General features: G+C 42.7%; 1 protein-coding gene across 4 annotated transcripts in view; it reads right to left on the minus strand.

Moving 5' to 3' along the window:
* iars1 (isoleucyl-tRNA synthetase 1) overlaps positions 1 to 15,593 on the minus strand; it is a 212,938-nt gene that overhangs the window by 24,856 nt on the left and 172,489 nt on the right. For all 4 annotated transcript variants that reach the window (XM_078209748.1, XM_078209749.1, XM_078209750.1 and 1 more), the window contains exons 28-31: positions 12,073 to 12,168; positions 8,955 to 9,131; positions 8,038 to 8,158; positions 5,323 to 5,448 (exon numbers count right to left, since the gene is read on the minus strand). In XM_078209748.1, the coding sequence (XP_078065874.1) occupies positions 5,323 to 5,448; positions 8,038 to 8,158; positions 8,955 to 9,131; positions 12,073 to 12,168 (520 nt within the window). The remainder of the gene's footprint in view (positions 1 to 5,322; positions 5,449 to 8,037; positions 8,159 to 8,954; positions 9,132 to 12,072; positions 12,169 to 15,593) is intronic.

The following is a 15,593-nucleotide window of genomic DNA, read 5'->3' on the forward strand; positions in this document are numbered from 1 at the left end:
AGTCATTCTTCACTCTGGATTAAGACCTGGTCTTTGGTTAAATATTGGGTCAGGGTCTTATGCTGCTCTTATATGTTTGCTACAACAGGAGGAAGCTCAGAATCTGAGGCAATTTTATATTATAAACAAGGGTGCTGCTAAATGCTTCTGGTGAAATGTGTTGATCGCGGCATGTTGGCACAGTGGTTAGCACTGCTGCCTCACAGCGACAGGGACCCAGGTTCAATTCCTGGCTTGGGTCACTGTCTGTGCGAAGTCTGCACGTTCTCCTCATGTCTGCGTGGGTTTCCTCTGGGTGCTCCGGTTTCCTCCCGCAGTCCAAAAGACATGCTGGTTAGGTGCACTGGCCATGCTAAATTCTCCCTCAGTGTACCCGAACAGGCACCGGAGTGTGGCGACTAGGGGATTTTCACAGTAACTTAATTGCAGTGTTAATGCAAGCCTACTTGTGACACTAATAAATAAACTTAAAAATCTTAAACTTAAAAACTTGTGTTTCCAACTTCTTTACACAAACTCATCAATCATACAGGCAGGATTGGTAAACTATGTGCAAAGTACTATGGATGCTGGAAAATGCTGCCAGACCTGCTGAGCTTATCCAGCATTTTCTGTTTTCGTTGGTAAACTATAAGTAGGTTCTATTTATCTGAAGACTAGAGCTAATAAATACTTTTGGGATTCAGCACACAAGACAACCAACACTAATAGCAACAAAGCTTGCTGGTCACATACTGCTTTACAGCCTGCTTCTGCGATGACATGTGTACACCATTTCCATAATCTCTTAAAGTGATGTTGCAATAAAATGGACACGTGCTAAAAATGGTCCACAGTCGGTAACACAGAGATTAAGATTTTTATTCCTGTCGTTCTGGTGAATTTCTGAAATTCATCTCTCGATGTAAGCACAATAATCTTCAAAGCAATGACGAGACAGAGTTTAGGATTGATAGAGAATCTGGTGAACTGGTGCGGCAACAGTAATCTCAATGTCAACAAAACGAAGAAGATTGTCATTGACTTCAGGAAGCGTAAAGGAGGACATGCCCCTGTCTACATCAACGGGGACGAAGTAGAAAGGGTCGAGAGCTTCTGGTTTTTAGGTGTTCAGATCACCAACAGCCTGTCTTGGTCCCCCCATGGCGACACTATAGTTAAAAAAAACCACCAACGCCTCTTCTTTATCAGAAGACTCAGGAAATTTGGCATGTCAGCTATTACTCTCACCAACCTTTACAGATGCACCATAGAAAGCATTATTTCTGGTTGTATCACAGCTTGGTATGGCTCCTGCTCTGCCCAAGACTGCAAGGAACTACAAAAGGTTGAGAATGTAGCCCAATCCATCACGCAAACCAGCCTCCCATCCACTGACTTTCTGTCTACACTTCCCGCTGCCTTGGTAAAGCAGCAAGCATTATTGAGGACCCCACGCACCCAGGACATTCTCCCTTCCACCTTCTTCCGTCGGGAAAAAGATACAAAAGTCTGAGGTCACATACCAACCGACTCAAGAACAGCTTCTTCCCTGCTGCTGTCAGACTTTTGACTGGACTTACCTTGCATTAAGTTGATCTTTCGCTACACTCTAGCTATGATTGTAACACTACATTCTGCACTTGCTTGTTTCCTTCTCTACGAACTGTACGCTTTGTCTGTATAACGCGCAAGAAACAATACTTTTCACTGTATGTTAATACATGTGACAATAATAAATCAAATCAGAGCAAAGCACTGGCAGCCTTTGCATGTTGTGGAAACAAGACTACAATATAAAAATCAAAATAAGTTGACTACCCAGTGAACCTTAAATCATTGCACCTTGATTAAGGCACAGCCTTGTGATAGTTAATCTTGCATCGCAAATAACCTGCCAGTGACAGAAAGAAACAAATCAAAGGATCAAGTCAAACACGGATTCACAGCTATAAAACACTGGAGAGCAAAATCCGATTCTCAATGGGGCCTTGTGGCTATTGGAAAGACTGACTCTGCCTACCAATTTCTGAAAGTTTATACAGAGGATACTCAATTGGAAACAAGTGATTCTGCAGGCCTGCGAAACACGTTCACTGGGTACATTGTGAAAGCTTTGATGTTGTTGATTAGCTGCTCCTATTTTAAATTTAGTACACTACGGGCACGATTTTTCCATTGCGTTGCACCTGTTTATGGGCGTGAAAACATGGTAAAGTTGGTGTGAGGCAAGTAGCGCGATCCGCGCCCGCCCCGTTTCCCCCTTTACCAAGGCCCAAAAATGGCCGCGATGGGGACTGCGCCCGAAACTGGCGCGACAGCCATTTAAATGCATTTGCATGTGTTTAAATCGACTTAATGGGCTGCATGCCCAACTTTACCGGCACTTCTCCCTTTACCACCGTGTTCGCCCATCCAGAATCGGCGCGAAACAGACATGCTCCATAGAAGTCCAATTCGGTCGCTCCAGTTAGTGAGGAGGTAGGTGCCGAGGGTCCGACTGCGCTCGGTTTGAGATCAGTGGGGGGAGGGAGGTGGGTGGGTTCACTGCCACTCTGCCTGTGATCAGTGGGGGGGAGGGGGAGTTGGGTCCGCTGCCACTCTGTCTATGTTCAGTGGTGGGGAGGGGGGGGAGGAGGTGCAAGGCGGGCCCGCTGCCACTCTGTCTGTGATCAATGGGGGGGGCGGGGGGGGGGGGGTCCGCTGCCACTCTGCCTGTGATCAGTGGGGGAGGGGAGTGGGGTCCGCTGCCACTCTGCCTGTGATCAGTGTGGGGGGGGGGGGGTCCGCTGCCACTACGCCTGAGATCAGTGGATGGAGAGAGGGGTCCGCTGCCACTCTGCCTGTGATCAGTGGGGGAGGGGAGTGGGGTCCGCTGCCACTCTGCCTGTGATCAGTGGGGGAGGGGAGTGGGGTCCGCTGCCACTCTGCCTGTGATCAGTGGGGGAGGGGAAGGGGGGTTCACTGCCACTATACCTGAGTTCAGTGGATGGAGAGAGGGGTCCGCTGCCACTCTGCCTGAGACCAGTGGAGGTAGAGGGGGGTCCGCTGCCACTCTTCCTGAGACCAGTGGGGGGGACCAGCGGGAGGGGCCCGTAATTGGTCTGGGTGATGGGGTAGTGGGGCATAAGTGTGTCAGTAATGTTGTGGGGGTGGGGAAATGTCTGTGGGGGCTGAGGGGAGGCATTATCCAGCCCTAAAGGGATGTGGCAGGGGAGCAACATTCTATCATTTCTTTTCTGCACATGCGCAGTTGGAGGCACTAATCGGAGCTGCGGGTTTCGGGCGCATTAAGCCCCGCCCATAGGCTTGTGCAGCACAATTCGGAATCGCTGATATTTTTGCAGGCAGTGTGTATATGGGGGCGCCTGAGAATGAGTCTAAAAGTCGGATCTGAAACACTCCCAATAGAATCAAAATGGTAAAATAGGGCCCTAAGTGTCAATATTCTTAGATTGCCTTGACCCAAATATTTCTTCTGTTCTGTCAAATGAATCTTGGTGCTACCATGAACATCTAGACTCAAGAAGGCTTTTGTAATGATGGCAACGAAAGAAAATCTGAAAATAATATTGGTTGGGATTCAACATGTATGATGGGGGTCTACCCCAATGGTTGAACCCGTTGAAGCCCCGTGTCACTTTATGATGGCAGCATGGCACTATCACATTCCAATCAGGCATTTACCTGGGGAGTGTCACGGTAGCACAGTGGTTAGCACTGCTGCTTCACAGCTCCAGGGTCCCGGGTTCGATTCCCGGCTCGGGTCACTGTCTGTGTGGAGTTTGCACATTCTCCTCGTGTCTGCGTGGGTTTCCTCCGGGTGCTCCGGTTTCCTCCCACAGTCCAAAGATGTGCGGGTTAGGTTGATTGGCCAGGTTAAAAATTGCCCCTTAGAGTCCTGAGATGCGTAGGTTAGAGGGATTAGTGGGTAAATATGTGGGGCTAAGGCCTGGGTGGGATTGTGGTCGGTGCAGACTCGATGGGCCGAATGGCCTCCTTCTGCACTGTAGGGTTTCTATGATTTCTATGATGATTTCTTACAGTGAGCCTCCAGTAGGGTAGAAATCCTATCCCCAAGAGCTGCTGGCCAGAGGCTGGCAGCTCTCCAGTACTGGCAGTGCCACTGGAGCCCATGGTTGGTACTACAGTGGACTATCACCTGTGATTGCTGGTGGACCCCTGGAAAGAGGCAAATGTGGGAGGATGGAATGCCTATTAATCAACAACACTGCATTTGTGTATATGAACTGCTATGACATAATGCTGGCCACAAAATAAACAAAAATGGAAGCTATAAGAAAAAGTTAATGTACCTTTTATACGAATCTAAAAACTCATGCAGAGAAGCATTGTGACTGGCTTCTTACTTCTAGTGTCGAATCATTTGTAATGATCTTACATTTTATTCTAAGTTCACCCATTCAAATATACTACTGATTTTTTTTTTCTGGAAACTAGTAGCTCAGATATTTAAACCAGAGACCTGGAAGCATCTGCAAGTTTCAACATAGTCTATGAATTTGAATAAAATCATTAACTGCAACAGTAAACAGAAAGGTAATGGCCCAAATCTTACTGTAGCAGGGCATCCAATGGCGTGCACGGTTAGACTTTTTCCTACGTCTTTTCATTCTGAAATATTATGCCCTGCAAATTGCTGTGCAAACTGATAGCCAGAGGAAATGGGGCATCTGACACTTAAGAGAATGACAGGAACAATAAATCTATTTCCTTAATGTGATTGAAGGATTGCGAAAGAAACAGAGGGACAACGGAGAAGGAACATGAATTAGAATGGGTGAACTGATGGCATATCAGGTACAAAAAGATAAATAAATGAGAGCAAAAGAAAGATCTGGCTGCAAGAAGAAAAGGGCAGAAAAGAAAATAAAAATTTACTTTTTAAATGTCCAAGAAGAGTTGACTACATGCAAGAATGAGACTCGTCAGTTTCAATAGTTCTCCTTTCTGACCTCCAGGGATTGATTGGCATTACATTAATTATCACATCGTTATTGGACATTTGCCTGTCATGTACCAGATCTAACTTTTTGCGGCGAGTTGAAGTGGAGTTTAATACGCAAATTCAGCAGCTTCTTTACAATAACAGGCAGGTTGAAGGTGAGCTGCCATTTATGCAAGGCAATTTGTGGAGTGCCATAAATCAATCAGCCATTCATAATTTAACCTAAGTCCCTCCCACATCTGAGTCCATTGGCTGATTTATGTATAAAAAAATGCCTTGTGTTGTGAAGACCTATTTTTCTAGCAAAGTTTCTTTAAAGGAAGTAGTGGGGAAGTCACATAATATATAATTTCCAAAGCTAAGTGCATATTTACCGTGTTTATCATGATAGATTGCCAGCCTTGTTGTCTGCAGCTTAAATATTTTGACAATCACATTTTTCAGCTTGACAAAGTCCAGAATGTTATCTCCCTTTGGATTCTCCAGTAGTATCACACCATCTGAAATGTACATCAAGATTATTTCAAGAATGAGAACTCTAAATGGTATTTCTCAGTTTTGATTATATAACCCCATTTCAGAACAAAGGTTATTACCATTTTTGCACATAGTATATTTTGTATTGGGTCTCATTCTGCATTAGAAGTCAGGGTTGGAAATATTACCAGGGCTATTTATCCAAATCAGCAAACATTTTCTGGATAGTTATTCAGGCTATACTGGACCACTTGCAGATACAATTAAAATAATCCTTCCTCTTTAAAGTAGATTGTCATATTGACTCAATTCTTTTCATGGTCAGCACTGTTCTGACAGTTGCATAAATCCATCAAAAATCATCTACATATCCAACTTTAGAGAAATCCACTGAGAAGTCGTGTTTTGTAATGCTGATACTCCATGAGGAATCCACATACTAGCCCCAAGCGGACCTATCCTATTTATTTAAGCTGACACAATTTAGTTGCAGTCTGGCAAGGGTCAAAGTTTTCAGGATTTAAATGCACTCGTGGGTATTAAGTGACCAAATCTATGGACTGATGAGCTTCTCATTCTGTGTCTATCCATTACAGCACTGACTTGCAGAATTACCCCGAGTGCAGTTGGAAGAATCCCAGCATCCACTGTCAGGTCCATTTCTTCAAGTGTAGTTAATTAAATCAAGCTGCCTGGTCAAAATCAACACTGCATTTAAATACCGCGATTCTGCTTGGCTCAGGTATCAGATTATCGAGTTTGCTATATAGAATCAACTCTATTCCAATCTTTCAAGTTCACTCAAACCTTGAGAAGGTGGTGGTGAGCTGCCTTTATGAAGTGCTACAGTCCATTGGTGGGGTAGGCACATCCACAGTGCTAGGGAGAATTTTGACCCAGCGACTGTGAAGGAATTACAATACAGTCAGGATGGCGTGTGGCTTCCCATGCATCTGCTGCTCTTGTCCTTCTAGAACCATAGAATCCCTACAATGAAGAATGAGACCATTTGGCCCATCAAGTTTGCACAACTCTCCGAAAGAGCATCTTCCCCAACTTATAGCACCTTCAAAGTTTTGTTATCAGCTATTTAGTAAACATGGGTGGCACGTGACACAGTGGTTAGCATTGCTGCCTCACAGCACCAGGGACCTGGGTTCAATTCCAGCTCTGGGTGAACAAAGAACAATACAGCACAGGAACAGGCCCTTCGGCCCTCCAAGCCCACGCCGCTCCCCGGTCCAGGATTGAATCCTGAATCCAGGATCCCCGCCCAATTTTCCAGCCTATCTACATACCAATATCCTATCCACCGAGCTGTCCCTCACAGCTACGATGCTTTGTTCATCACAACCTATTAACTCACCCCCACCCCCCCATTCCAGACCATGTGATCTCCAGGGAGAGGCGAAAACCCAGAGTGAAAACCCCAGGGCCAATATGGGGAAAAAAAAATCTGGGAAATTCCTCTCCGACCCCCTGAGGCGATCGAAACGAGTCCAGGAGATCACACTGGCCCTGATCGGAAAATGCTTCCCAACCCTAGTCATTTCCACTTCCACGAACACCATATGAATTCCCTGCCCCCGAGACAGGTTCCCACATTCTTCCTGTGTCTGTGTGGGTTTCCTCTAGGTGCTCCAGTTTCCTCCCACAGCCCAAATCTCTGCAGGTTAGGTGGATTGACCATGCTAAATTGCCCCTTAGTGTCCCAAGATGTGCAGGCTAAGGGGATTAGTGGGGCAAATGCGTGGAGTTACAGGAATAGGGTGAGATGGGCCTGGGAAAGGTGCTCTGTTGGAAAGTCAGTGCAGACACGATAGACTTAATGGCCTCCTTCTGCACTATAGAGATTCTATGATCTGCTCTCAGTCTCTCAATGTAGTTGTCATATATATGTAAGATACCTTACAATTTTTCAGCTAGCATGATATGTCCAAGACCAATATCACATAGCAGGCTTACACATTACCAATTGCTTAAAGCAGATCCTTGTGTAAGGAACGTTGACAAAAGGCCAGCCATATTACTGACTCATATTCTAGGCGGATCAGAAATAATTAATTCTACGCTGAAGCCCTCCTTCCCCTCCAACAGTTCTCCTTTTTGTCAGAAACCAGTCATAGCTTAATGCTCAATCTTGTTTAGAACACCCTTTTATTGCCTGCCTAGGAGTTCTAAGCCATGAAATTTAAGTTTAAGTTTATTTATTAGTGTCACAAATTACATTAACACTGCAATGAAATGACTGTGAAAATCCCCTCGTCGCCATACTCCAGTGCCTGTTCGGGTACACTGAGGGAGAATTTAGCATGGCCAATGCACCTAGCCAACACATCTTTCGGATTGTGGGAGGAAACCGGAGCACCCGGAGGAAACACCCAGACACGGGAAGAATGTGCAAACTCCACACTGACAGTCACTTGAGGCCGGGAATCGAATGCGGGACCCTGATGCTATGAGGCAGCAGTGCTAACCACTGTGCCATCATGCCGCCCTTGGATGATGAATGATTTGAATCTTACAACCATGTCTAAACAATAATGCAAAGTGTAGGATGTCTTATATATAGTACCTTGTTTATACAAAAAGGAAACAATGCTAGTTCTTACCTTGCTTTTTTCCATCTGCAGAAACTTCGAGATTGATGTATGCACAGGCAAGGTCTGAAGATGGAGAACTGATAGTTGAGGCTCCTTTCACAAGAGTCAAATCCAGATTCGAACCCTTCAACTACCACCAAAAGAAGAATAAAGGTTATTTGATTTGACTTCCAGCACAATTTTTCCCAACAATCACTACCTTTTAAATGGGCAGATTGTTAGAAGCCAAATTTCCATGAAGAAAAATGTTCATTACAAACACAAAATTTTAAAAAGCGCTTTAATCCTCCTTCCAGAACAAAAACCAGCTGCTTGTGTATATTTGGCAGCTCCATATAGGCACCCAGGCTGATTCAAAGTTGCAGCCCTTGATAAAGCAAATGAATTTTTCCAAGAAGAATTAAGACTTATCCCTTTCAGTCACTTCACAAGAATGGCCTAGAAGAAGGAGACCTGACAAATTCTAATTTTCTTTCTCCCTAGTTTCTAACAAATAAACTCACATTATACAATATTAAAAATGCTTTACTTTTTTCATCCTACCATCAACAATTCATATAGATTTTGGCTCCTTGGTCAACTGTGCAATACAGCTCACTTTCAGGAAGGGACTCTTCTCACCCTCAATAGATTTTTAAAATAAATTGTAATTCACCTTACTAAAAACTATAAAAACCCTATATTTAATAATTACAAAGAAATCTATTAACAGTACAAAGTCTTCACTTTGTACATATGGTATGTATACTGTAATACAATGTGCATAGTTAGTCTTCAATAAGAAAACCAGTTAGCCTAACCTTACTGAGGTAAAGACCAAAAAGGATATACTGTACTGAATTAAGCAGCTATCTATTCCATATATCAGATATAACCACATACATCTGAAACTTGGGCAAGACAGGAATAAAGATTCGAGGCTTTACCTGTGTTTTTTCCTGTATTATCACTCCAGCAGAAATTGGTAGTGGGTAGGGCTTCAAAGAGGTTTTTATTGTTCCCAAGATAAAGTCAATGTGATTCTGAATTACATTGTCCAAATACTCTCCTGTTGGCTGGCAGCTGTAATACACAGTGATCTCATCTGAGGGCACCAGATGGGCCTGCAAGTATAAATTTTATAAAATCTCATGTCATTTCGTGTCATCATTCCTGGACCAAGTGTGTTATTGAGAACACTGACAAAATGTACAGGTTGATTACCAATGTGCTGCACCATGAAATGATGGTACTTGTGAAGCATCTGAAAGTTCCCAATCATATGCTGCTGAGATACATGAAACACACTGACTGTGTGATCTGTAAATGAGCAAATGGTGCGCATGATGGGGAAATAATCTTTTTTGAAAAATAAAAAGGGGATTAAATAAATATGGATTCTAAAATATAATAAAGAGATACAGCATATTTGTACATTAGAAAGAGAAATGTATCACTTTCAGATATCAATATTCAACTGGGCAGAATTTTACACTGAACAATTAATTTAAACTTGCTGTCTTAGAAACAAAATATCAAGTAGCAACAAGAGATGTCATTGTGCAAGTTTTTTTAAAAATCGGGACATTGTGAGAATTATCATACATCTTTGCTTGCTCTCATTTTGGGTGAATATTGATAATTTCTGATCAAGAAAGCTACAATATGATACATTAACAACAATTAAACCATTTGAATCATTAACATATTGAAAAAAGCTTCAGGAGGCATATACTTGTCACACTAATTGAATGCAACAACTGGGTATTTTGGAAAGAATAATGTAAAAAGGATCAGATATATGCAGATAAAATTGAGACAGGAAGAAAATCTCAAAATTTGGATTTCTTGGAAACTTCACTTTCCTGAATTAGAACACTAGTTTTTGTCTTCTGAATAGTCAATAGATAGAAACATTTTAACAAAAAAATCCAAACCAAAAAGGTAAACCATAAAAGTTTCATTGTGGCATGTAACCATTAATAGCAAGCAAATGTCAATAATCAATACTACAATATGAAATATAAACATATTGATTCTGGAAAGTAATAGGCCATTTAATATATTGGGCTTCAGAAGTAGAGCTGCCAAAAACTTGCAAATAGGATCCAAGTGAGCAAACCCATATAATTATTGCATTCAAAATGCAGCAATATGTATGATTGTATAATCCACTTTAAAGCAAAAACTGCCTTCAAGATGATTGGACCACCTAGGGATTTCACAGAATGTGCTACCTTGCCCAAATTTTGACAAATGTGAGCAAATGGAAGTTACTTTAATCAACTTAGACACCAATCATTTTCTGCCCTGCAGGAAGAAATAAAAATGCGCTGACAGAAAACATCCAGTGAATACAAGTCGATTCTGGCAGGTTAATAACTTCTCCAGTTTTCACTCTTAACAAAAAGCTGCAAAAACAAGAAGCTAAAACCTATTTAAATAAAGCTGTAAAATTCCCCAACACTCAAGGGCGTTTCTTTAAAGCTACACTTCAAGAATGCTAATCGGTTCATTTTGTAAGCTAGTTTATAAACTAATGAGAAACAAAAGTAAGCATGCACCAATTAAATACAACTTACTTTGGGGGACAATAATGAAACTACTGAAAATAATTATATACCAGTTAACTGTCCGGAATGGGTTATGAAAGAGTGAGGCATTTTCTGTGATAAATTATTTATTTCAACCTCACTGCAGATTGTGATATTCTTTAACATGCACAAACCATGGAATTACTTACCATTGTCAAATGTATAAATTCAGGTTGAGAATATACAGGTAGAGGGCATTCATTAGATGATTACTTGAGCATGTAAGGAGAGACACTTACTGACACAGATGTTGGGTTGTCGAGTTAGGAATTATACATTTGTAATGTTTCATTTTGTAAATCAACCTAAAACTGAGTAAAGATTGACTTCTGATCTCCTCCTTCACTAATTGACTTTCAGAACTTTAACAACTGCTTTCTTTTTTTTTAAATCAAGAAAATCCCTAAGAAATATGAACAGGGGCCCTGGAGTCTGTCTGTCATTCAATATGAGCATGGTTGTACTCTGACATGAACTCCCTTCTCCCACTCTATCCCCATATCCCTGATTTCTCCAACCTGTAACAATCTATCATTTCAGTCTTGAATATACTGAACAACTAAGCAACACTGCTTTCTGGGGTGAAGAATTCTAATTGTCGGTTGTGGGGGAGTCAGGAGAGATGACACAATCTCTGGTATGTCAAGCAGGTATGACATACTCTTCTGTTGAAATTTGTTAAATCAGTTCTACGCTGTGCCTGCAATTGTCTCAATAACAGAAAATTGTTTACTATCAATATGGTTTAAGAATTCAACCTTGAAGCTCTCCCCATGAGTCATCTAATTAAGTTGACTACTAGTTTTTTTTAAAGTTTATTTATTAGTGTCACAAATAGGCTCACAATAACACTGCAATGAAGTTACTGTGAAAATCCCCTAGTTGCCGCACTCCGGCGCCTGTTCAGGTACATTGAGGGAGAATATTGTAGCACCTAACCAGCACGTCTTTCAGACTGGGAGGAAACAGGAGCACCCGGCGTAAACCCATACAGACACAGGGAGAACTCGCAAACTCTGCACAGACAGTGATCCAAGCCAGGAATTGACCCCAGGTCCCTGATGCTGTAAGGCAGCAGTGTTAACCACTGTGTTACCATACTGCCCACTCCTAAGGCAATCAGACAAGTTGCCAGTTCAAAACTCTATGCTCTATAGGCAGTGAGTGAAAATTAAAGTTGATTTCAGCGGCTCTAGATTAAGCGGAATTTGGGAATGGGAGAAAAATGTCAGCCTGGGCTTACTATCAATCAATCCCTCCTCAAGTTTGCTAGGTGGGTACAGGATTGGACTCTGTCATTGTGTGGTGCTGCCACAATCCGATATTCTGCCAACATTAACTGGCTTGGCTCAAGTGGGATGAATAATGAGATTCTGGCAGGTATCATATGCTCATGGTATTGCATTGCAGCAAAGAATCTACACTTTCTAAAACAAAAACAGAAAGAAGGGGGAGACAAGAAATAACTTACCTTCTTTCGAAGCTTCTGGATACGATTTATAACCTCTCGTGCAACTCCTTCATCCACCATTGACTGGTCAGGTGTAACATCTAGAAGAACTAAAGCCTAAAAGAAAACAAAACTTTTTAGTAAGATAACAAAGTCTGCACATAATTACAAAGGCAAGTCTTCAATAATTAAGGGCTCTATAAATAAACACGTAAAGAACAAAAGAAAGAAATACCACAAATGCTAAAAATCCGAAATAGAAACAGATCTGTAGCATCAGTGGAGTTAGAAAAAGAGTTAACATTTCAGGTCAATGATCTTTCATCAGAACTGAAAAAATCTAGAGATGTAAATGAGTTTAAGTAAATACAGAGGCAGGGAAATTTGATGGGATTTTGATTTGATTTATTGTCACATGTATTAACATAAAACAGTACAGCACAGTACAGGCCCTTTAGCCCTCGATGTTGTGCCGAGCTTTGTCCGAAACCAAGATCAAGCTATCCCACTCCCTATCATCCTGGTGTGCTCCATGTGCATATCCAATAATCGCTTCAAAGTTCCTAAAGTGTCCGACTCCACTATCACAGCAGGCAGTCCATTCCACATCCCAACCACTCTCTGAGTAAAGAACCTGCCTCGGACATCCCTCTTATATCTCCCACCATGAACCTTATGGTTATGCCCCCTAGTAACAGCTACATTCACCCGAGGAAATAGTCTCTGAACGTTCACTCTATCTATCCCCCTCATCATCTTATAAAACTCTATTAAGTTGCCCCTCATCCTCCTCCGCTCCAAAGAGAAAAGCTCTAGCTCCCTCAACCTTTCCTCATAAGGCCTACCCTCCAAACCTGGCAGCATCCCGGTAAATCTTCTCTGCACTCTCTCCAATGCTTCCACGTCCTTCTTATAGTGAGGTGACCAGAACTGCACACAATATTCCAAATGTGGTCTCACCAAGGTCCTGTACAGTTGCAGCATAACCCCACGGCTCTTAAACTCCAACCCCCTGTTAATAAAAGCTAACACACTATAGGCCTTCTTCACGGCTCTATCCACTTGAGTGGCAACCTTCAGAGATCTATGGATATGAACCCCAAGATCTCTCTGTTCCTCCACATTCCTCAGAACCCTGCCGTTGACCCTGTAATCCGCATTTAAATTTGTCCTACCAAAATGAATCACCTCGCACTTATCAGTGTTAAACTCCATCTACCATTTTTTGGCCCAGCTCTGCATCCTTTCAATGTCTCTTTGCAGCCTACAACAGCCCTCCACCTCATCCACTACTCCACCAATCTTGGTGTCATCAGCAAATTTACTGACCCACCCTTCAGCCTCCTCCTCCAGGTCATTGATAAAAATCACAAATAGCAGAGGACCCAGCACTGATCCCTGTGGTACACCGCTGGTAACACACAGTGAAAAGTATTGTTTCTTGCGCGCTAAACAGACAAAGCATACCGTTCATAGAGAAGGAAACGAGAGTGCAGAATGTAATGTTACAAAGAACAAAGAACAGTACAGCACAGGAAACAGGCCCTTCGGCCCTCCAAGCCTGTGCCGCTCCTTGGTCCAACTAGACCAATCGTTTGTATCCCTCCATTCCCAGGCTGCTCATGTGACTATCCAGGTAAGTCTTAAACGATGTCAGCGTGCCTGCCTCCACCACCCTACTTGGCAGCGCATTCCAGGCCCCCACCACCCTCTGTGTAAAAAACGTCCCTCTGATGTCTGAGTTATACTTCGCCCCTCTCAGCTTGAGCCCGTGACCCCTCGTGATCGTCACCTCCGACCTGGGAAAAATCTTCCCACTGTTCACCCTATCTATACCCTTCATAATCTTGTATACCTCTATTAGATCTCCCCTCATTCTCCGTCTTTCCAAGGAGAACAACCCCAGTCTACCCAATCTCTCCTCATAGCTAAGACCCTCCATACCAGGCAACATCCTGGTAAACCTTCTCTGCACTCTCTCCAATGCCTCCACGTCCTTCTGGTAGTGCGGCAACCAGAACTGGACGCAGTACTCCAAATGTGGCCTAACCAGCGTTCTATACAGCTGCATCATCAGACTCCAGCTTTTATACTCTATACCCCGTCCTATAAAGGCAAGCATACCATATGCCTTCTTCACCACCTTCTCCACCTGTGTTGCCACCTTCAAGGATTTGTGGACTTGCACACCTAGGTCCCTCTGTGTTTCTACACTCCTGATGACTCTGCCATTTATTGTATAACTCCTCCCTACATTATTTCTTCCAAAATGCATCACTTCGCATTTATCCGGATTAAATTCCATCTGCCACCTCTCCGCCCAATTTTCCAGCCTATCTATATCCTGCTGTATTGCCCGACAATGCTCTTCGCTATCCGCAATTCCAGTTACTGTCATAGCTAGGGTGTAGCAAAAGATCAATGTAATGAGGTAGGTCCATTCAAAAGTCTGATGTGAGCAGAGGAGAAGCTGTTCTTGTGTCGGATGGTACGTGACCTCAAGACTTTTGTATCTTTTTCCCCGACAGAAAAAGGTGGCAGAGAGAATGTTCGGGGTGTGTGGAGTCCTTAATTATGCTGACTGCTTTGCCGAGGCAGCGGGAAGTGTAGACAGAGTCAATGGATGGGAGGCTGATTTGCGTGATGGATTGGGCTACATTCATGACCTTTTGAAAAATTTGAAGCTCTCGACCCTTTCTACTTTGTCATGGGGTGGGGTGACGGGAGGGGGAGAACAAAACAGAAGGTCTATGATGGGTGGGGAGGGGGAAAGCAGGAGAAATTAAATGTCAGAAAAGTCATGGTGGAAAACAAAAGGAAATGATAATGGTGCAAACAAGGAAATGAAAGAATAGGTCTAGAAATCCGCAAAAATAATCAACTTGTATGAAAATCCGCAAAAGTCATCAACCCGAAACATTAATACCATTTCTCCACAGATGCCACCAGGCCTGCTGTGCATTTCCAGCATTTCCTGTTTTTATTATATAAGGAACAATATTTGCATCACATAATATTAAGTGTCAGAGTCAGCATAGTTTCAAAATATCAATTGGTTAAGGGACAAATATTAGCAAGGACATTGGGAGAGTTTCTTTTGAATAGTGCCACACACCGGAGAAGCTGGGATTTCCCCTACAGAGAAGGCCAAGATTATATTTGATTTAGGCATTCAAAATCATGAAGGGTTTAGACAGAGGAAATAAAGAGAACCTGTTCTCAACAACTGAAGGGGTGATAACGTGAGAGCACAGATATAAAATGATAGGCAAAAGCAAAAGAGGCAACATGAAGGAAAACATTTTTGTACAACAAATGGTCAGTATTTGGAACACACTGGTTGACAGGTGGTGGATATGGATTTAATAGTTGCCTTCAAAAGGAAATTGAATAAATACTTGAATTAAAAGCTGCAGGAGTATGAGGAAAAGTTGGGGAGTGGGACTAACACAGATATATTAGACCGAATGGACTCCTGTGCTATATTAAGCTCTAATCCTATGAACCATGTCCCAACAATATTCAGCATCTTCAACAACAAT

Source organism: Mustelus asterias, chromosome 3, assembly GCF_964213995.1.
Source record: "Mustelus asterias chromosome 3, sMusAst1.hap1.1, whole genome shotgun sequence".
Lineage (NCBI taxonomy): Eukaryota > Metazoa > Chordata > Chondrichthyes > Carcharhiniformes > Triakidae > Mustelus > Mustelus asterias.